Source organism: Notothenia rossii (genome assembly GCF_949606895.1).
Source record: "Notothenia rossii genome assembly, chromosome: 5".
Taxonomy (NCBI): Eukaryota; Metazoa; Chordata; class Actinopteri; order Perciformes; family Nototheniidae; genus Notothenia; species Notothenia rossii.
In genome coordinates, this window is record NC_136903.1 from 26353800 (window position 1) to 26377770 (window position 23971).

Below are 23971 nucleotides of genomic sequence, written 5' to 3' on the forward strand. Positions count from 1 at the left end.
TAACTAAGATTTGTAGCCAGGCTCCTTGCCAGAGTGGTGTAACAAGGAAGTGATGTAAGAAGCGGATTGTCAGAGAATGTTTGTTCACAGAGTATTTATCTGTCGGTTTGGCTGGCACAGCTGTTTCTCTCTCTTCTTCTCTCAGAAAGATTCAGCGACAGGACTCTGACTGAGCATCCCGAGCTAGCCAAGGAGATTATACTTTCATACTCAGAACCAACCAAAAAACTGCAGCCCAGAAAATGGATTACCAGGAGAGCTTTTATTTGGAGCGATGCAAAGTACAAGTCATGGTAGTTAGCGCTCATTCTCTCTCTCACTCATACTCTTTCTCCCCACCACAAACATTTCTTCTTTCTCTTCACGCTTTCACTTCCTCATCTGATTAACAAAACAAAAAAAATAGGATCATATTTCTATAATATTTGCACACAGTTATCCTGGAAGTCAAGGAAGAGTAGTCATCTCTGAGTCATCCAAACATACAGTACATAAGAAAGATAGTGATGGATATCATATATCATATATATGGGCCAAACTATATGTTTGCTTATATTTCTTCTCAGAACATGAATTTTAAGCTTATCAAAAAATAAACTTAGGAGGAGCACTTCTTTGAATTCATGACAGTAAAGTAGAGTATTCAGTATGAGACACTTTTCCAGGGCATACTGTAGGCAACTTATTTTAAATAATTGAATGAGAATGAAACTAAGGAGTTGCAGTTGGGTTTCTAAGTATTTTCACAGTGGAAGGAAAAGCAACTTTGGATTGAATATTGCATGTTCATGGAAGCAGCGGGTTACTAATATTGCTGCAGAGGCTTTCCGGTCAAACAAACTGGACCGTCCAAGTTAAAGGGTTTTAAGTCTATCAGTTTCCGTGCAGTCTACAATGTGCACATTAGAGCTCCTTAGCAGCAGACCAAAGAGCAAAAGAAAGGCTGTCTGTTTAATCTCCCTTAACCAATACAATGTATATCTTCTTATCTATCCTTTGGAGCAAAAGTCATTTGCAGTTATTTTTGTGTGCAACACAGAGATTAGTGGACTGGTATCTTCTTGGAAGTTTAGGATTGAGTCAGTTAATGTGAGTTCTGTTCAGAAAGCTTCTGCTGGCAGGCTGTGGTTGTTATTTCCTGCAGCTTCACCACCTTTCCCTAACAGAGTGAGGGGCTCCAGTGAGTGCACACTCTCCTTGTCTAGATGTAACCCCAGCCCAGGTGGAGCAGGGTTCTCCTTCCATTCACCCCCTCCTCCCTCCTGCTGTTCCCCTGAGGCAGCAGCAGCGGCAGCTGCAGCGGCCGCACACTCCTCTTTGAACAACCGGTCGTGCTCCATTTTCAGCTCTTGGTAGGAGCGGGAAAACATGTGGAAGATGGAGGTAGCAGGAAAGGCCATAATGAGGATCCCACTGAGGATGCTGCTTAGCGCTACAACCTGTCCTGGAATGGACCTGGGGACCATGTCGCCGTAGCCCACTGTCGTCATAGAGATGATGGCCCACCAGTAGGAGGCAGGGATGCTGCTGAAGTCATGGGTGCCTGTGAGTTCGCTCTCAGCAAAGTGGACCAGCGGGGAGAAGAGGGTGACGCCCACGCAGAGAAAAAGCAAGAGGAGGCCAAACTCACGGGTGCTGCGCCTGACCGTCAGCCCCAGCGTCTGCAGGCCGAGGGAGTGACGAGCCAGCCGCATCACGTAGAGAATCCTCAGCGCCCGCAGGATTCTCAACACAAGGCCCAGCTTGTCCAAGTAACCCTTACCTCCTCCAGGCCTCTCGTGGTCCAGGTTGGGGTCCTCCTCCGTCACCACCAGGGAGACATAGTAGGGAAGGATGGCCATGGCGTCGATGATGTTGAGCGGCCCGCGGAGGAAGTCCAGCTTGCTGGGGGCCTGGATGAAGCGCAGGCAGAACTCCAGGGAGAACCAGGCCACACACACCGTCTCTATGATGAACATGTTGTAGCACTTAGACGAACACTCACCCTGAGGTAGAGAGAATGAGGAGAAAGAGGGAAAGCGAGAGACAGAGAGATTGAGGATGAGAGATGGAGTTTGACAGGGGGAAAGACAGATCGGATGAGATGGAGAGAAGACAAAAATCCTGAGGTCAGATAATCACCCTTTGTAATCATTCATAAATCATGAGTTACAGACACTCAGTTGGATGAAGGTACTGCAGCAGCACAGACAGATAATGCAGTGACACTATAAATCAATTATTTCATTAGGGCAGGTTTCAAAGACTAATGTGACACTTTGTGGGAACCGTGACAGAAAGCAATCAGGTTTGCATGCCCTCTAACTACAATATCAAGGAAAAGCAACGCAACATTTGTGTCAATATACAAAAGAGATTTAGGAGCTGAAAAGTCTGCTGTAAACATAATTCTTTTTTTTTGGACAAATTACGCCTTTATTCCACCTCACATTTCAAATCTTGCTGCAATCACTGAATGTATTATTGAGTCTTTTTCATACTTAAGAAGATTGAATTTCTATAAAGCACTAACTATTACTGGAGACTAGCACTGAAGCAAATACAAAGTGCTTTAATAGACATTTTCACAAATAATTACTCCCAAGAAAACTCAGTGGGGAAAAATCCTTCAGAAAACAAAATGTATTACAAAACTTGTTGTATAATATAATTCTTCTTTTGTGGGTATTGTTGTCAATATTTAATTGGGTTGCCATTAAAGGAACACCCAGGCTTAGAAAGGACTTGACAAAATGTTTACAGAATTTAACTTAATCTCTTAAGACCTGGTTGTGCTTGAAATAAACTAGTTTACCATTCGACAACTCAAATAGCTTATAGCTGTTTCAAAAAGCAATACTGAAACGATGGTCTAGAGAAGGAGGTCTGAGGTTCCGTTTCCTCCAAATTTAACAACATTTTATTCCCACTTGTCTCCAGAATAACACATGTAAGCTTTTATAATATGATGCCGTGACATGAGAGTGCACTAAGGACAAATCATTTAAATCGTTGGGGTTGTAGGGTAACATTGTGGTTTGGTAAAAAATGAATTTTCTTGATGTGTTAAAAATGATAATTACTTGGCTAAGGCTGATGACTAGTTGCGGACATGGTCCCAGAACCCAGAACCCAGCGCTGACTGATGATTAATAGAAGGTCAGTGCAAAAACTAAGATCAGTTGTGTCCAGATACTAGTGTCATGTCGGCCCCATCCACTTTCATCTTCCCCTTTTTTGATTCTGATATAAAGGGGTCATAATTGTCAGATCTGCTGGGGGTCTTTATCACTCACAGCAGCGGTGTCAAACTCTATTTCATCGCGGGCCACATCAGCATTATGGTTGCACTCAAAGGGCCGGTTGTGACTTTAAGATTATATAAATATACATATATAAATATATTATATATATAAAATAATTTATTATACATTATTGCCTCTGCATTGGATTATTATCGGGTAAGGTAATAACTTAATAATTAACTACGTCTGAAAGCAGAAGTCTAGGGAAAATAATTGTAAATGAGATGCATTGTGGGACTTGTAGTTTATGGACAACGTGCTTCTGTAAAGCGGCATGTAACCTTATAATAAACGTATTATATTCTTTGAAAGCTCTCGCGGGCCACATATAATGAAGTCGCAGGCCGGTTTTGGCCCGCTGGCCTTGAGTTTGACACCCCTGACTTAGAGGTATTTCATTATTGCTTAAAGAACTGATGCTGTCATTTTTCTTGGTTAGAACCTCATTTCAGTCAACACCCAGTACATGTGAATGCATTTTCTCAGTCGTATCAACAATCTTTTTACATATTATTCCTCTAAAAATGAATATGAGACCAGATGCCTTGATGTATCATTAAGATGAACATTATTCAAGTTTGATTTAGGGCTTCTTCTTTCATTATCTAGCTTCTCCCCACTTCCTCATCGTTCACTCTTCCTTTATCTCTAAGCCACTGCCACTCATATATTTTCCGTTCTTATCTATTCTCTCTCCTCCACCCCTTCTTTTTCACTTCCTGCCTCTGTCTCCTCCTTCTCATCACTCATTCTGTTTCCTCCTTCATCACCCTCCCTGAACTCCCTCTCATCCTTCATTTTCTACTTGGCCCTCACCCTGCTCTCTTTCTACTTTAATTCCTTCATTCAGCCAGCGTTCCTCTAAGTGAAACACATCCCCCTCCATTGTCCCTCTATGCATGATGCATCCTTCACACACGTGTCCTATTCCTCACGCTCTCATTTATCACCCGTGTCCTCTCTGACTTCCTCACTGACTCTCCTCCCAGTGTGACTCTTAGCCTTCACTTCTTTCCTACGGATTGATGTGTATCTGCATTATTTATAGGGTTGCAGAGTATATGCTCTCCTTTTATTAAGTTAGATTTGACACTTACTGTAGACTTTAGAAGATTAAGAAAATTTCTTTTTTAAATAAATTGCTTTTTTCCACTGTTTGTGAGTTTAAGGTGATGCCGGTAGTAGTGATAATAGCAGAAGTACTGGGCTGTATATACTCTGCATCCATATTTACAGTATTAAAACTGCACTGGTCATGGCAGCATCTTTTATAGCCCATTATAGACTCTGCCAAAATCATTACTGCTATTAAAGAGGCCTGGTTGCTTAGTTTACTTTCACACCACAAACAAACCCAAACAGAGTCCACTTGAAAGCAAAACCGACCTTTTGGGGCACCCTCGTTTCTTTCATGTGGTCCGCAACAGAGTTTTATTTTAAGTGAGGCGAACAGATCAGGGGGAAAAGCACCGTTAATTCTGTTTTGCAATCCACCAACTCTTGAAGAAAATATCTCGCTCTAAAGATGCTAAAAGCTCCACTCAGTCAACAGTGGGTTATTAACTTTGTAAGATTAACGGTTCTGAGGGTTCAGAGGTTTTTTCAGAACTTTTGTGCTACAAAACATTGACCTTCTCCATCTTGAAACAGTTTTTATGAAAGCATGAAGATTTATATGATTTTTAGTTAAATATTCAAACCCAAGGCCCCTGGTTCTATATCCATACAATCCATCTCCCGGAAATATTCTAGAGTTACAGTATGTGCATCATTTTTTTTTTTTCAAATTTTCTTAAGAGTCTGCCTTGCATATGCAACACTTTGGATCTTCATTAGTATTTCAATTTGGAATATACTCTGCTAAACAGCAAGTCTTTGTATTGACTGGAACTCAACAGCTAATGTACATTATCATGTATCGAATGTGTCAATTAAATTTCACAAGTGTTGTATTTGCCCCTGAAGTATGTGGTGTGAGCTAAACGTTGAACACAAGCAAACAAAGCAGATATGTCTCAGTGCTTCATTACATTTTCTTCATCCTTCTAATTGGGTTAGGGTTAGGGTAAGAGAAAGGTCAATTAAAATAATAAGGTTTGGTTTGTGCTGCTACACAAAGGGTTTCATGAATCAGCACCAATTGAGTTTCTAATCCATCATTACAACAAACTCTTGTGTTATCAACAGCTCCCGGAAACGTAAGTTCTAATAATATTACACTAGATAGTAAACTAGAATGCTTTTCAGCCATAAACCTTGAACAATTAAATTCAATGATTCTCTCTTCTAAACCATCAACGTGTATCTTAGACCCGATTCCAACTAAGCTGTTAAAAGAAGTTTTTCCATTAATTAGCACTTCTTTATTAAATATTATGAATATGTCTTTATTATCAGGCTATGTTCCAAAATCATTCAAAGTAGCAGTGATAAAACCGCTTCTTAAAAAGCACAACCTCGATCCAGAGGTTTTAGCCAACTATAGACCTATTTCTAATCTTCCGTTCCTCTCAAAAATTCTTGAGAAAGCAGTCGCAAAACAGCTGTGTGATTACTTAAGAAACTATGATTTATTTGAAGATTTTCAGTCTGGCTTTAGAACACAACATAGCACAGAGACAGCTCTGGTTAAAGTCACAAATGACATTCTAATAGCCTCTGACAAGGGACTTGTCTCTATTCTTGTCTTACTCGATCTTAGTGCTGCATTTGATACTATCGACCATGATATCCTATTGCAAAGACTAGAGCACTTAGTTGGCATACAGGGAACTGCTTTAGGCTGGTTTAGGTCTTATCTATCTGAACGCTCTCAGTTTGTACGTGTCAACGATGAATCTTCCATGCAAACCAAAGTTAGCCATGGAGTGCCACAGGGCTCAGTGCTTGGACCTATTTTGTTCACCCTATATATGCTTCCGTTAGGCAATATTATAAGGAATCATTCTGTAAACTTTCATTGTTATGCGGATGATACTCAACTATATTTATCAATCAAGCCTGATGAAATTAATCATCTAAATAAAATTCAAGACTGCCTCAAGGACTTAAAAACGTGGATGACCTTAAATTTTTTGATGTTAAACACGACCAAAACTGAAGTTATTGTACTTGGCCCGAAGAATCTACGAAACAAATTATCTAAAGATATATTAACTATGGATGGCATTAATTTGGCCTCCAGTGAGACTGTAAGGAATCTTGGTGTTATATTTGATCAGGATTTATCCTTTAACGCCCACATAAAATCAATTTCAAGGACCGCCTACTTCCATCTACGTAACATTGCAAAAATCAGGCATATCTTGCCTCAAAACGATGCAGAGAAACTAGTCCATGCATTTGTTACTTCAAGGCTGGATTATTGTAACTCCTTATTATCAGGGTGTACCAAGAAGTCAGTCAAGTCGCTTCAGCTGATTCAAAATGCTGCAGCTCGTGTACTAACCAGAGTTAGGAAAAGGGACCACATTACTCCTGTTCTGGCTGCCTTACACTGGCTCCCTATAGAACACAGGATAGAATTTAAAATTCTTCTTCTCGCCTACAAAGCCCTTAATGGGCAGGCGCCATCTTACCTTAAAGAACTCATTATACCCTATTGTCCTACTAGGGCATTGCGTTCCAAGAATGCAGGGTTGTTGGTTGTTCCTAGAGTCTCTAAAAGTACAATGGGAGCCAGAGCCTTTTCTTATCAAGCTCCACTTTTGTGGAATCAGCTTCCAGTTTGTGTTCGGACGGCAGACACCCTATCCGTTTTTAAGAGTGCGCTTAAGACCTTCCTTTTTGATAAAGCTTATAGTTAGGGCTGATTAGATTCAGCCCCTAGTTTTGCTGATATAGGCTTAGTTTGTCGGGGGACATCTTACTTCTTCCTTCTCTCTGTCTATACCTGTGTACTCTCATGTTCCGATTAACCCAGCTTCCCCAAATTTCTTTCTTTTTGGTGTCTATATACGCCGGGATCCGGAGTCATGGATGATCCTGCGGTCCTGTGTCATGGATTGCGAGTCCTGGATCTTGAGTCGTGGCTGCGGTCCTGGATCATAAGTCCTGGATGGATATCCTCGTGGATTCATCTTCTTATTATACACACATGCATTTCAAAACATTTGGACTACCTATGTTGCAAATGTATTATCTTTTCAATTTACACACGGCATCTATTGCACGTCTGTCCGTCCTGGGAGAGGGATCCCTCCTCTGTTGCTCTCCCTGAGGTTTCTCCCATTTTTCCCTTTAAACTGTGGGGTTTTCTCTGGAAGTTTTTCCTTGTACGATGTGAGGGTCTAAGGACAGAGGGTGTCGTATTGTCATACTGATATTCTGTACAAACTGTGAAGTCCACTGAGACAAATGTAACATTTGTGATATTGGGCTATATAAATAAACATTGATTGATTGATTGATTGATTGTGAACACTTGTAAATGGCTAACATTCTAAAAGTTAATGATAAAGAACTATATTTGAAAAAAAGATGTCTTGTGTAATAGTATTCCTTGCCTGTATGGCAAGGAATACTACAAACTAGTGTCACTCTTGCACATCTGACATTATACAGTATTGAAGTTGTTAAGATTCGGCAGTCTTGAAGCAACATTAGCATTCCTTTGGAGTCATGTTTCTGACCACCTGACATATGAAGGTAAATCCACTCACGTTCAGGTTCTTAAACTCTTTTAATCCTCCCATCCACTGACTCCTGTGGGAAATAACAGGCTGTTTATCTGCTAAGTGCTCCACTATTTCCACCATCTACTTTATCCGTCTGCCACTTGATGCAGTGAAGGTTACAAACAGTGATCTTATCAGCTTTTTAAACTAATAACAGCGACTGGCAGCACCTGAAAACAGGGTTTAAAACAGCCGAACATAAGCTATAAATGGCTATAAATAAATTGTAGGCTAATGTCAGAGTCAAAAGATAATTCTCTCAAGGGACATGGCAAATGAAAAATAGGGATTCATACAGTATATTATATACAAAAAAGATTGGTTAGTACAGCTTTAAAACAAACACACTAAAGACAAATCAATTTCTAAAGATTCCACATTCAGTTTGACATGATAATAAAAGAGGAAATATCAATGTTATGAATTCATCACTCACTCCTTGTTTGTAATGCGTATTAAACTGAAATCATTGAATTTGGCTCCAGGACAGCAGTGCAGCAGCCCACAAAGTAAAACCTGGGATCCACATTTTCTCCAAATAACCTGAAATAGAGACTGGCGAATTTGTTCCTCAAGCAGATGATCTTCACAAAAGGAAAAAGCAATAGTTAAAGGATCTCTCCCTTAGAATTACCACTAAAACAAATCTGTGACTCAAAATGACCCTTTACACTGCTATCACGCCATAATCTTTCCTTTTTTCTCTGATGTCCAGTCCTGCTGAGTATTCTGGTTTATCCTGTATTAATCTTTCAGACTGTTCCTCCCCATAGCTCACATGTTCTGTCTCTCACGTGTGCTCTCATTTATGACCTTCCTCCTGCTCTTTCTTTGACATTAGCCCCATCAGGGCATTGCGACACCGTCCTTCCCCTCTGCTTGATAGGCCATTTCTTTTAGATTTCGACTTCTGTCTCTCACTCTTTCAAACACACACAGATTCACACAACACTTCCAACAATACCCACCATCTCCATGACCTTATCTCCGCTGTACGACTCCCTCTGGAACCAAAGTCAGCAAAGCTCATTTCAACTGTTCACCCAAGCAGCTGTCTCACATGGTGTTTCACATTACCGGCCGTGCATTAACACCTCTCAATGTCAAATTAGGACAAAAGACAAGGAGCGTACAGAGCTTTCTAGGGACATATGAAGTGACCACATGCCAACAAACGACTCCTGCAGAATCCCACAAAAAGGGAGGTGGTCAATCTACCATTAACCTGCCTGTCAACGAAACCTCAAGCCAGAATAATGAATAATTAACCACAAAGGACAACTGATACACACGCACGCACGCACGCACGCACGCACGCACGCACGCACGCACGCACGCACGCACGCACGCACACACACACACACACAGAAAGATGTACATACCTCCAGTTTGCAGTTTACAGTATTGCAGCAGACACTGAAGAATCCCCATATTGACAAGCTAATGTTGGCTCTAACTCTGCAGTGTAATTGGATGTTTTTTTGCAGTCACCTCCCTGATTAACCATCTGGCATTATTTGCATGACTAGGATCATTTTCAGGGTGTTACATTGATGTTTGCGTTAATGGCTGGGCAGATGGTCAGAGCGATGAAATTAGTGCCTCAAAGTATACTTGTCTTTCACACACGAACACACACAAACTGACATAAAACCCGCCATCTTGTTTTTCTGAAACTAGAAGTCACAGGAGAGGATGAAACGCAGGCAAAAATACTGACAACACAAAGACTAGACTATATTGTAAAGGTCCATTTTCAAACAAAAGGTAACCACTTCCTAGACAATTTTACTCTAAAGGGGACCATTATTTACAAAATGGGAATATAGCTTTATTGAAAAAGACCTACAAATAGTGATGGAGGAACCAAACTCATTCGGTAAATATTTGTTGAGTGTGACTTAGGGTCATTTCCCCATAGACTTCTATACAATTGGATTACAATAACATCTATTGAAACATAAATAAAAACATGACTTTACTGATGTAGTTCATAATTCAGTACTGACAAAGAAATAAATGCACAGCTTTTTTCGGTGTCTTTAAAATTATTATTATCCAAGCATACTTGCATCTTGCGTTTTTGACAGAACTAATTGAGTTTAACATTGTTGTTGACAGCCTCCCGTCCACCCTGTGAGAGTGACCCATTACTAACAGCTGCTTGATGCTTCCACAGCAGGGTCACTGTGTTCCAGGGGTTTGAAGTGTAAATGTGTCGCTTTATTGTTAGACAAGATAAGGCTTCTAAAGCTCTGAATTATGAATGTGTTTTTTTTCTACTTCTGGATCAGATAAAGCTCTTCTTCTCACTGTCTGGTAATTAGGACGACTCTCAGTATATGCCGCTATGTGGATGTGTGCTTTTCTAACCCCTACATGACTATAAACCCCAGTATATGCAAAATGTTGTTATCGTACTTAGAAAAATGCTCCCTGGGGTTTCGTTCTGACTTTTAATTTCAGTCCCTCGCTCCGTCTCAGCATGTTTCTAACTCAACAGCTGTCTCTCATCTCTCTCTCAATCAGGTACAAAAAAAAGCCCCCCATGATGATCCTACCGCATGAAAGGGTTTGGGTAGAAAAGGGAACAAAAGATTCAGCCCATCAATAAGCTTTACCTTGCAGTAGACCTTCAACATACTTTCCACAACTAATGTCTGATTCTCAATGCTGCTGCACTGACCTTGCACTCACTTTTAAGCTTCTAGGAAAAAGAGGAGAGGGAGGAGTGAAGGGGCGGCTAGCAGTGACAGAGACAAAGGAACCCGGAGAAAGACTCAGGGGGTGTGGATGAACGCCACCTGGCCTTCGCTGAAATACTGTACATCAAGCAGTGTGTTCACTAGCCATGGATTATTAAAGGGGTCGTATCATTTCACATTTCCATCCATCATTAAGACAGTCTCCTGTAACCTGATGGATGCATGTATGCACGATTGCTCAGTGCATGTTGAAAAAGTAAATACTTCAGTCACAATATGAACATTTGTATCAATTACTCATTCTATGTTATCCTGAATTTGGGAAGAAAACTATGTTTGTCTTGCATGCCTCCACACTACGAACAATGCCAAAACACAAATAAATCTTCACGAATTTAAGTAAACGAGAATAGGGAATGGGAATGATGTAAGACGTCATGAACAGCAAGTTGGCCATCATTGGAGGATACCAGCGACCGCAAACAATTTGACTAGCGACAAACCTTTCCACTTTAAACTTGTTAAACATTGTCGGTAGGCACTGTCATGTCGCTGGCTTTTACAGCCACTCCTATAAACAACGAGGAAAACAATTAAATTGTGTGTGTGTGTGTGTGTGTGTGTGTGTGTGTGTGTGTGTGTGTGTGTGTGTGTGTGTGTGTGTGTGTGTGTGTGAAGATATTGTGAATATGAGGTGAGAAAATGTGCTTCACATGCCCTCCAGATGCAGCAAAGACAGACGATCCACTACCAACCGATCCTGCTGACTGCCCTTCACATCTCACAGACACAATGAGGACAGAGTTTGTTCGGAGAGGACCATATCAGATAACACCTGATTTCATTTTCCCAAGGAGAGATGATGGGAGAAGTTGCCACCACCAGTACTTCAGCAGGACCTTAGTAAATGGAGAAAGGATCAAAAGAAGTTGGGTGACATATTCAAAAAAGAAGAACAGTCTTTTTTGTTTTTGTTGTCAACTTTTATCTCCAAAACAAATTCATTTAACAAATGCAGGACTGTCGGATTGGAAAAATGCATGTGCTGCTTTGACCAGCCATGAAAATAGTCCGGAACACCTGAACAATTTGGCGTCATGGAAAGAATTGGCAGTTCGATTAAAACAAGGTACAACAATAGACAAACAAGAGCAGGCCCTCCTTGAGGCAGAGAAGAGTCGGTGGAGAGCAGTGCTGACACGACTGGTTGCTATTGTACAGTCTCTGGCAGGGCGAAATATGGCATTGAGAGGAAAGACAGAAATACTCCACTCTCCTTCAAATGGAAACTTTTTGAAAGAGGTTGAGCTTTTGGCGCAGTTTGACCCAGTGATGAAAGACCACATCCACAAGATTAAAAGTCAAACATCCCACCACAGCTACTTGGGCAAAACCATTCAGAATGAGTTGATTGAATGCATCAGTGGAAAGATTCTATCAACAATAGTGCGAGAAATAAAGAAATGCAAGTACTTTTCCCTCATTTTAGATTGCACCCCGGATGTTAGCCACACTGAACAGCTGTCAGTAGTCATCAGAATTGTGACACTGGAAGAAGACCCCCAGATTAAAGAGCACTTCATGGGATTCCTAGTAGCAGAGGAGTCCACTGGTGAAAGTTTGTCCGCCCTGATTTTGAAGAGGCTGGAGGAGTTGCAGATTGCCTTTGATGACTGCAGAGGACAGTCATATGACAACGGCGCAAATATGAGAGGGAAGAACAAGGGAGTACAGGCCAGGCTACTGCAGTTGAACCCAAGAGCTTTGTTTGTGCCTTGTGGGGCACATACACTCAATTTGGTCATTGCTGATGCTGCCAAAAGCTCCAAAGATGCCATATCATTTTTTGGCATTGTGCAGAAGCTATACTGCCTGTTTTCTGCCTCTACACAGAGATGGGCCATCCTCAAGAAACACGTCAACCTTTCACTCAAAATGTGGTCAGAAACCAGATGGGAGAGCAGAGTGAAAGCTGTGGAGCCTCTGCGATATGAAGCCGCAGCTGTGAGAGAGGCACTGCTTGAGGTGAGAAACCAGGCCAAAGACCCAATCATCAGGATTGAAGCCCAGTCTCTGGCAGAAGAAGTGGGGTCATTCCGCTTTTCACTGTGCACAGTGGTCTGGTATGACATGTTAATTCAAATTCAGCAGGTGAGCAAAGTCCTGCAGTCCCAAACAATGCAAGTGGATGTAGCAGTAAGTCTACTGAAAAAGACTGAAAAAGCTCTCAAATCCTACAGAGCCACAGGCTTTGTGGCTGCACAAACATCAGCCAAGGACATGTGTGAAGACATGAATGTGGATGCAGTCCTTGTGCAAAAGCGGCTGAAGTCAACAAAGAGGCACTTCTCATATGAGTCTCCTGATGAGCCATTGAGGAATGCCTTGCAAAATCTGGAGGTAACGTTCTTTAACGTGGTGGTAGATGCTGCAGTGTCAGCACAAAAGGAGAGGTTTACCACTCTTGAACATGTGCAAGACAAGTTTGGCATTCTGTACAACTTCCCAGACCTGCCACACCAAGAGCTGATGAAGCAAGCAGAGGCACTTGCACACACCTTAAGCCATGGAGGGCAATCTGATTTGGATGGGAAGGAGCTGGCTCAGGAGTTGGAAAATGTACCTGACTTGCCATCAAAGAGCATGACAACTCTTGAGTTGTTGAAATTCATACACACAAAGCAGCTCACCGAAATATATCCCAACTTGTGTATTGCTCTGCGGATCAGTGCAACGCTACCAGTAACAGTAGCTTCAGCCGAGAGGAGTTTTTCCAAATTAATACTCTTGAAAACATACCTGAGGTCCACCATGGCTCAAGAACGCCTCAGTGGTCTGGCTGTAATCAGTATTAACCATGAGGTTGGTGGTCAGATTTCATATGATGATGTGATTGATGACTTTGCAGCGAGGAAGGCCAGAAGGATTGCACTGTAAATGGAAACCAGTAGGAGCTAATATGTAGGCCAACCTTGTGTGATGATAGGGAGTGGAATGTAAATAGTTCTTGAGACAAAGTGAATTTGTAATTTTTATGTATTTGTTTGTTTATTTAGCATATTATATTTTGATTATTTGACATGTGTAACATATTTTACAATACATAATTTTCTTTTAAAGCAAATGTGCACGTTATTTTATTGTTTGTTATTGTTATTATTATTATTGTTTGTTAGCTAAGTTGTTTGTTTTAATTCTTTAGTGTGCACTTTACATTTCTTCTTAATTTTCTTTGAAAGCAAATTTGCACATTCTTTTATTGTTTGTTATTGATATTATTATTGTTTGTTAGCTAAGTTGTTTATTTGTTTTAATTCTTTAGTGTGCACTTTACATTTATTCTTAGCTCTTGTTCTTGCTTGTAATAAATAAAGCTGCAGTACTTTACTGTATAACTGTTAAGATGTTTTGATATTTTTTTTGGGGGGGGCGCAGTGGTGAAGCTCGCCTAGCGCACCAAATGTGCTAGGTCCGCCCCTGGTTGTAAGCAGGGGTAAAGTGCTATTTTTATAGGTGGTGTGTGGACCTAACATAGGGGGGTCCGGGGGCAAGCTTCCCCGGGAAGATTTTTGAATATTGAAGTTAAAAGCATCAATCTGGTGCAGTTTGAGAGCAAAATGAAGAGATCTATGGATACATCTCTCAACACCCAGATGAAACAGAACTGGAAACAGATTTACTTTTTCTTTATGGATATTTTACAAATCACCCTTTTAAACTGTATTCTTTTTTTACTGTCATATAGTATTTCATACCTGTTTTTAATTTATTCTCTTACTTTTTTATAACTATAATGATCATATAAACATGTGCCTCGGAAATAATTGTTTACATTACATTACATACGACCCACTGAGATAACACTGAGAGAGTCCTTTAGCTCACTGAGTCTCTCAGTCTGACAGGAGAGGACTCTCCCCCACTTTGTTGTTGAAAAAACTCCTTATATCTGTTAGCGTAGCTCGCTAGCACCAGAAGCTAACAACAACGATCTCCGGTACTGGTGCGCTCTCTCTCTCTCGCTCGCACACGCACACAAAATGGCTCGTTCCACACACACACACACACACACACACACACACACACACACACACACACACACACACACACACACACACACACACACACACACACACACACACACACACACACACACACACACGCACACGCACACACACACAGCCGAGGTTAAATGAAACACAGAGACCCAGACCTAATAGTACTGTATCATACTGTATTATTTTCGAGTCAATAATTTTTCAAAATATGATTTTTTTTAATGATTTTTTTGTTATGCCACTGCGCCCCCTGGGGGGGGGGGGCACTTTGAGAACCACTGCGCTCGGGGGTGCTGCTGCGCCCTCAGCACCCCCCTTCCCGCACCCATGCCCGTCTCTTTCGCCCCCTGTCGGCAGCGGTTAAGATAGAATCGCCCCGTCAAAATTGAAATCCCCTATTAATGTATTGATTATAGGTCCGGGTCCGTATAGGTTCGGTGTCTGGGTCCGGATCCGTACCGTGGTCTGCCTGTTGCCGACCCCTGCTATAGATGGGATCCTCCAAAGATGGCCGCGGCGACCCAGAATTCATAGTGGTTTCCATTCGCTATCGTGAAAAACAACAGCAAAACTATATCAAAACAGGAAACTCTCACACAACGTGCAGTATCATCAAATACTCAATTATACAGTTGTGTGTTCACTACTTAATAAACACATACATTTTTGCTAAAACCAGAGAAGTAGGGTGCCTTAGTAGGTTGTGTTTCAAGTTTTAGTAAAATTCCTGCTTTTGGTACGTATTGAGCAAAAGCCTCTATAATTAAGACTTGGATTTTCTATTAAAACACATGTAAAAAAAACTAAAAAACAATGGATCATTTTGGTGCATTCCTTATTTATTTAAGAGCTCAGTTGCAGCCATTTAATAACTTGATATGTACTGTGTCATAATTAAAGACATGTCCAGTGACTCCACTGACACTGTACACTGAGCAGAGTGTGGAGTGGTTTCATTTCCATATGAGGCTGTTGTGCAGGCCGCTGAGTTTACTATCACTGACAAAGACCAACAGCCTGTTCACGCGCAAACACACTAATGGAGAAAAATGACTGAGGAATGGCGGGGAGGATAGATGGATAGAAAAGAGGACAATAGATGGTAGGTGGCTGAGCGGTGTAGAAGGATAGGGATTACAAGATCAGCTGATGAAGAAAAGATGACCTGACATCTGAAGAATAGGGTTCCCTTCACACTCCATGAGTCTCTATTCTGCCTCTGTCAGGAGTTTACACACACATACACACACACAAATACACAAACTACCCACAAACACGTACACAATGTAATAAACGAGGACCCTGCGTTTCTTCTACAAAATGCATCAAAGCAGTCCAGCATTGTTAAAGTTTGTCATCCAATATTCCTGAGTGTCTCATCAAATTCAAGATGTTATAGGTGCATCAGCATTGTGCTTGAGACCAATAGAGTACACACACACACACACACACACTCACACACACACACACGCACACACACACACACACACACACACACACACACACACACACACACACACACACACACACACACACACACACACACACACACACACACACACACACACACACACACACACACACACACACACGCACACAAAACACAGATCTGGCGCAGGCTCTTAAAGCTGCATACTGTGGGAATGCTGTGGTACGGTACAGAGGGTGCGCTGCGTCGGGGTGGAGCTGCAGTGTGTTTGAATTTTTCCAGACAGGATAGGATTGAGATGCCCTGCAGTGATCAGAGAGGGCTACTCTGCAGGGGAGGGGGGGGGGGGGGGGGGGGGGGGGCACCTGCTGTTCAGTACATCATCTCAGGGGTTTAAAGCTGCTGCTGCTTTGGCGTGTGTGTTTTCCTCCTCTCAGTACGATGGTGTTTTTTGGTTTCCCTGTCTGTGTAATTCCTCACCTGCCCAATAAGTGTCCTCACTGTGCTAACCGTTCAGCCCTGATCTGTTGCTGCCTCCACAGCTGCTCCCAATCTCTCATTGGTGTCCACAGAGAGCTAAATGTCAACAATCACGGACCTCTACACTTGGAGACCTCAAAAATCGGGGCTGTCCAACTGTTAAAACATGGAGGGATTTAAGGTATTCTGTCGCAGGCATTCTGAGCTCTTTATGCACATTTTAGGTTACACAGCATTTCTTCAAACTTTAACTGATGGAACAACTTACGCCCATGGTGTAATAAAAGGTTAACAAAGAGGATGCCGCATGCTTGAGCTTTTAAGATTCACAATATTTACATTAACGTTGGCCAAACATAAAATACACACAACATTTAGACGAATGCATGCAACTGAATGTTTTTCTTTGTGGGCGAACAGCGTCACTGGTTTGTTGTGTTAAGTCTTATTTTGGCTTCACCAATCGGGCGCAGATTCAGCCCACTGGCATTAAGTCCTTATAAAGACGCACTTTTCCTACACCATTTATGGAACTTTATGTCCTTGATAAATATTTGCTTTATTTGTAATGATGATCTTTAAAAAAGCACAAAGTAACTTGTAAAAAAAAAAGGATGAATATCTGGGTATGTCCATTTTGCTTAAAAGGTCATAACGGTAATTTATCAACCACAAAGTAAACTGCGCAATCACTATTTCACTGTAACACAAACAGCCATCACTAAAACATCTGATGTAAGATGGTTATCCTCGATATTGTGCTCCTCTATGCTGTGCTGTGCTGTTCAATCCCTTTCTGGCAAGGTCCGGATAAACACCTCATACTTTGCTGTTCTCTCCCATAATCCCACTTGGCAGCCATGCAGCACATCAGACAGGGGGAATACAGCTTGTAACCAGATAGGCCGCAATAGGCATGGTATCTGCTCCACACTGATATGGTCGAATGGCCCTCAGACATAAACACAGGAAATACATGTGAATACTAATTATTAGTGCATGTACATTCACACACATGGATTCATTGATTTAATGGATATTGGTAATTAGCATATAGTTCAATCATATAGAACCTCTTGTGGTTTGAGGCTGTTAAAGATGGTATCTCTGCTATGCAGTCGAAACCTGAGCAGCATTTTAAACATCTTGGAGTTTTTTTATGACTCTTGATCACCTTGAATGGTCTATTTCACATTCCTGATGATAAGGTGATAATGTCCTGACGTGTTTTTGCTTCGGGAACATCGTGGATGCTGTTGAGCTGGACTGGGAAAATGGCAAATGTCGTGTTTCTGCTGTGCCTTTTTTTGACTGTGCTGGACAAGGAGAAGTTCGCTAGTCATCCTGACAATTCTGCTGGATGCGGGTCCGTTCTGCCGCCCGCAGTGGACATCCCCTGTACAGGTTCGGATGGGTTGCACAAACAATTGCTAGTTGCACTGTCGCGGACATTCATTTCGTCAAATGTCTGTCTTTCTCACATGCCTGCCACAATGGTCCTTCAGAATTGTTTTTTGAACTCTAATCTCACTTTTGCGAAGTTTGCTGGTGACTCTAGAACAGCTGAAAATGTATGTGTGTTGATTAAGAGGAAAAGGTGCTTGGTATTTTTATTGTTGTTACTATCAGGAAATGTACAGCCAAATCCGGGTCCACCTGGTAGTTTTAGTCAAATAGCTACTCCTGCTGATTTTAGTTCTAGATCGGGGTTAGGTTTAATTCATTTAAATGTGCGCAGTCTGTTACCTAAATTAGATTTTGTCCGTATTTGGGCGAGTTCAACTGATGCTGATGTCATTGTCTTATCAGAAACGTGGCTAGACAAATCGATCTTGGCCTCTGACATTTACATAAATGGTTACAATGTATATCGCACTGACCGTCCTAAAAAAGGTGGTGGCGTTGCCATTTATGTCAAAAATAAGTTTTGTGTAACAAAAATGGTTTCCAAATCTGTTAGTAAACAACTAGAATTTTTAGCTGTGAATGTCGAAGTAACAAAGGGTCAACAGGTCATGGTGGTGGGTTGCTACAGGGCCCCCTCGGCTGTCAAGGACTCCTTATCTTCATTGGCAAAACTGTTATCTCAACTTTCCTACAAGGAAATAGTGCTGCTTGGTGATTTTAATTGGGATTGGTTAACTTCTGTGTCAGAGGATTTTAAAAACCTGTGTACCTCTTTGAACATTACTCAGATTATAGACAGTCCTACTCGCCCAAATATTAAGTCCCCAAATAAATCCTCCTTAATTGATCTAATTTTAACAAATGTTCCATATAAATACTCATCTGTGGGAGTATTTGCTAATGATGTGAGTGACCACTGTGTTGTAGCCACAATTAGGGACACTAAGGTCCAAAAAATTAAACCACGCATCATCACAAAGAGAGATAAAAAACACTTAGTGGAGCAGGGTTTTTTACATGATCTGTTTGATTTTGATTGGGGAAAAATCGATCTGTGTGCTGATGTAGAAACTGCATGGTCTTATTTTTATCTTGGTTTTATAAAAATTATAGATAAACATGCACCTCTGCGTAAATTTAGAGTGAAGGGACGAAACAATCCCTGGTTTTCTGCTGAAATGTCCAGTCTCCTTCATGAGAGAAACAATGCCTGGGCAAAGGCTAGGAAATCAGGCTCAGAGGTAGAATGGCTACGCTTTAGGCAGCTAAGGAATAGCTTTACTTCAAATGTCAAAAGTGCTAAGTCAAAGTACTATTTGTCAGTTACCACAGAAAACCTGAATAATCCTAGTAAATTTTGGAAAGCCATAAAATCGATTTCCACTGGTGATATCCCAAATGAGCTACCTCCGTACCTCACCACAGCATCTGGCATTATATCAGACAGGGCCACCATGCTAAATTGCTTTAATAAGCATTTTGTCTCTTGTGGCTCTCTGTTTGATTCTGTCACTGACTGTGCTTCTGCTTCTGTGAACGCTCCAGTCCTTGACTCTGAACAATGTGGTCTGGAAAACCCTTTCAGTTTTACTCCTTTAACTGTTGGTATTGTCCATGAAGCTTTATCCAAGTTAGATCCTAAGAAACCGGCTGGCCCGGACAACGTAGAACCTTTCTTTTTAAAGATAGCTGCAGATTTTATTGCTCCACCTCTTACTTCTCTTTTTAACCTCTCCCTCAGCACAAATACAATTCCTAAAGTATGGAAGTCTGCTTATGTCCTGCCTCTACTGAAAGGAGGGGAGGCAACTATTTTAAATAACTATAGGCCAATCTCTAAATTGTCAGTTTTGGCTAAGGTGCTCGAACGACTTGTGAGTGAACAAGTAAAGGAGTTTTTATGTATAAATGATATCCTGTCTAAACATCAGTCAGGCTTCAGGAAGAAACATAGCACCATCACTGCAACAATGAAAGTGGTAAATGATATTACTAGTATGCTAGATAATAAACAGAGTTGTGCAGCTCTGTTTATTGACCTTTCCAAAGCGTTTGACACCGTTGATCATCGTGTCTTAAAACAGAGGCTACTCAGTACTGGCATATCCAGCCATGCAGTGGGGTGGTTTGTGAACTACCTCTCTGAAAGGTCCCAATGTGTTCACTTTGATGGGCTGTCTTCTGAGTGGTTAAACATTGCTAATGGTGTTCCTCAAGGTTCTGTTTTAGGTCCACTTTTATTCTCCATATATATCAACAGTTTAGGTGAAAATGTGGATGAAGCTACTTTACATTTTTATGCGGACGATACCGTGATGTACTGTGCAGGTCCCTCCATTCAGGAGGCTGGTGTTAAATTACAGGCTGTTTTTAACATTATTCAGACTCAGCTCTCTGAACTAAAGCTTCTTTTAAATGTGGATAAAACCAAGATAATGCTCTTTTCAAAAGCTAAAAAGTCACCAGAGCCTGTTTTAGATATTGTATCAACGCAAGGAACAAAACTTGAAGTTGTTGCCTGTTACAAATACCTTGGTATCTTGCTTGATGACTGTCTCTCTTTTAAACTTCATGTCAATAACCTGCTTAAAAAACTGAGGGTTAGGCTAGGTTTCTTTTTCAGGAATAAGTCCTGTTTCTCGCTTGAGGCCAGGAAAAGGCTAGTCACTGTGACCTTTTTACCTGTGCTGGACTATGGTGATCTGCTGTATATGAATGCACCTGCCAACTACCTAAGCAAACTAGATGCTGCGTATCATAGTGCTCTGAGATTTGTCACTAACTGTAAAGCACTTACTCATCACTGTACATTGTATACCAAGGCAGGTTTACCATCACTCACTGTACGGAGGCTCAGTCACTGGTACACTTTTATCTATAAAGCTATGTTGGGCAAACTCCCGTATTATATCTGTTCATTGATAAAGCAGAAAGTTGCAAGCAGCTATTGTCTGCGATCACAGGATATAGTCTTGTTAGATGTGCCAAGAGTAAGGACTGTCTTAGGTAAGACAGCTTTTATGTGCGCAGCTCCACTTGCTTGGAACAGTCTACAGGCAAAATTGAAATTGAGCATTTTTATTTCTTTGAATGTATTTAAGGCATGTCTAAATGAAATGCTTTCTGACACTCTGGGTATTTGTAAATGTTGAATATGTAAATATGATATCCTCTGTTGTTTGTATGTTGTTTTTATGTTTCATGTGGAACTAAATGATGCAGGTCTCCCTTGTAAATGAGATCGATGATCTCAAGGGACTAATCTGTCTAAATAAAGGTTTGAAATGAAATGAAATGAAGGTCATATGCAGCTGTAAGGTCAGCCCCCTACCTATGTTTGTGAGACATTATGAAAACCCCAATGGCCTCCAATGGGTTCACCACCCCTCTCTTCCTTTATGCATCTGCATTATCTTTCCTCTCATTTTACACTCCCTCTCCAGCTGCCAGGATGCCTAAAATCCTATTTACTTGATTTGACTTATACATGTAGCGGCTCTGACCGACTGCCAGCTTTAGTCGAACCCCGCTGAGCCAACATCGTTTACAGACTTGGACACGTGTAGCTCCCTTTGTGTTCTTTAAAGGGAGGTGAAATTATAAGGAGGGGAAGATGGCACATGAAGAATGCATTTTTAATTTTGCCCCTGATGTAACACACTCCAACGAGGCTCATGATTGATGATGGTGCTTTGTCTTTTCGGCTCAGCAGATGTAGCCAGCTGACTGAGTGTAAGGAAAGACAAAGAGAGCACTTGCGCATACGCATACGCACACACACACACACACACACACACACACACACACACACACACACACACACACACACACACACACACACACACACACACACACACACACACACACACACACACACACACACACACACACACACACACACACACACACACACACACACACACACACACACACACACATATGCAGTTCTATGCATCTCCTGTTATGTCACTACACATCCCAGGAATTGAATAAATAAAATGATATGCTGGGAGGACCTGCAATACAATTGTATCACGCCAAGAGTATTCACTTCTTTCATACTGTTGGCAGTGTTGTTTTGAGCTGCAGGGGAAATTCATTCATGTTTTCAAAATCCAGATAGTAAAAAGTGTTGGACACCAAATCACAACTCCCCCTCAGAGACACAAAATGTGGACACTTGCTTTGTGGATTCACATAATATAATTCTGCACAGTTTCAGAAGCAGCATACACGCATAAGCTGAAATTCTACTGAGATTTTATCTCAACCAACACTTTGATCTTTTCAAACTGAATCTCACTGGAGCTGGACATTAGTGCAACACAACAGATAAGAGAACAAACTCTGCCTGAATTTGGGTGCTGGAGATATGACAAGCAGAACTATAATGGAAAATGTTTTCCTGCCTTTATCAGAATAATGTATACTGTAAACGGCAAATGAGCAAACTCCCTGGGGTCACTAGATTATCTTTATTATTAAACAGCTCTGCAGTCTGTCTGTAAATGACCTCACATGGAGAGTGAATAAAGATTGTACTATGTCCAAAACATATCTTCCTTACTTGTCAAACACCCAGGAAAATTGCAGTCCCCATTCTTTATAAATAACTCGGTGATCATATCATTAATGACTATCCGCAGTTTTGCATTTCAATTACACTGAGAATTGGATTCCAGATAGTGATTGGTTTCAGGTTATTATTATCACCGCAGCTCTGTTGAACAAGACGGCGATTGAAGATAATTTGACGGACTCGGTGTTACACATTATTACAAAATGACTTTATCTTAATGAAATTAGCTTTTGTAATGTAATATGGTGTATGCTGTGCCATGGACAATTTATCTCACCCATCCTCTTTAACCTTTGCAGCAAATTTGCTGTCACTATCACAAATAATTATTAGGTTTCCCAGTGTTCATGTTGTTTATTTATTTATTTTAATCGTTTATTTGGTAGGGACATTGTACATTAATGAACACTTAAAACAATAAATGCGCCAAGCGTAAATATGCCAGATTTAGCTTTGAGCTACTTTCCCTCACATAAAACATTAAGAAAATGAAATGTACAAACATAGCAAATACAAATACATCAAATGCAAGAAAAGTGCTAGAGTAAGAGTAGAATACTCAAGTATTTATGACATGGCAATACAATACAGCAGCATCGATACATAAAGTGCAAGAGACTTCTGCCTGTTGTTTAGACAGCAGCAGAAGACATGCACGTAGTACAACATGCTTGGTTTAATCCTGATCCAACAAAACCTTGTTTTCCAGTGATCGGCAGAAAATGTGACAACAAAAAAGGTTGTTTTTAAAGCTTGTTAAGATCACAGAATTAAACGGTTTTCCTCATGATGAAAAGCTTTGCTGAGCATCTAGGTATTTGTTCAGATGAGGGAAAAACATGAAAATAAGAGAAATCTAAAAAAAAAAATATTTGTTTATGATCTATCTGGCCTTATAGCTATTAATAGACAGTTTGATCTCTCCAAAAGAAAATAAATGTTATAATGAACCTATTCAATAGTCAATTCTTTGTTTAGTTGTATAACATCCTATATATTTATTCAACAATAATTCTGTGCGAATTTCTTTCTTTAGCACAGTTTCTCAAAGAAGTTATGAAAGCATGTATGCTCTGATTACTGTACAGTATGTGAGTCACCTCCTCCTTCTGTACCCATGTGATATTGCCTCGTCTTAAAACTTGGAGCATCTCCTCTGGGAGGAAAGATGAAGGACAGGGAGGATAGAAAGGAGTCTTCAGGGCTGGTTTATTGTTTGCTTCCTTCCCTCTTACTGTGTTCTCTTGTTATCTTACACTCCTTCTCCATGACCCAGACTTCTTATGCTACCGCTCTAATGCATAAAGAAACACCTTATCTCCGCGTCACAAGAGACACATTATCTCTGTCTCA

The 23971-nt window shown here is 41.0% G+C and overlaps 1 protein-coding gene across 1 annotated transcript in view; it reads right to left on the reverse strand.

Annotated features, from left to right (window-relative positions):
- Positions 1–247: 247 nt before the first annotated feature.
- The window catches only part of kcng4a (potassium voltage-gated channel, subfamily G, member 4a), a 30001-nt gene continuing 6277 nt past the window's right edge, over positions 248–23971 (reverse strand). The window contains exon 2 of the mRNA XM_079682386.1: positions 248–1985. Coding sequence (XP_079538512.1) covers positions 1101–1985 — 885 coding nt within the window. The 3' untranslated portion in view covers positions 248–1100. The remainder of the gene's footprint in view (positions 1986–23971) is intronic.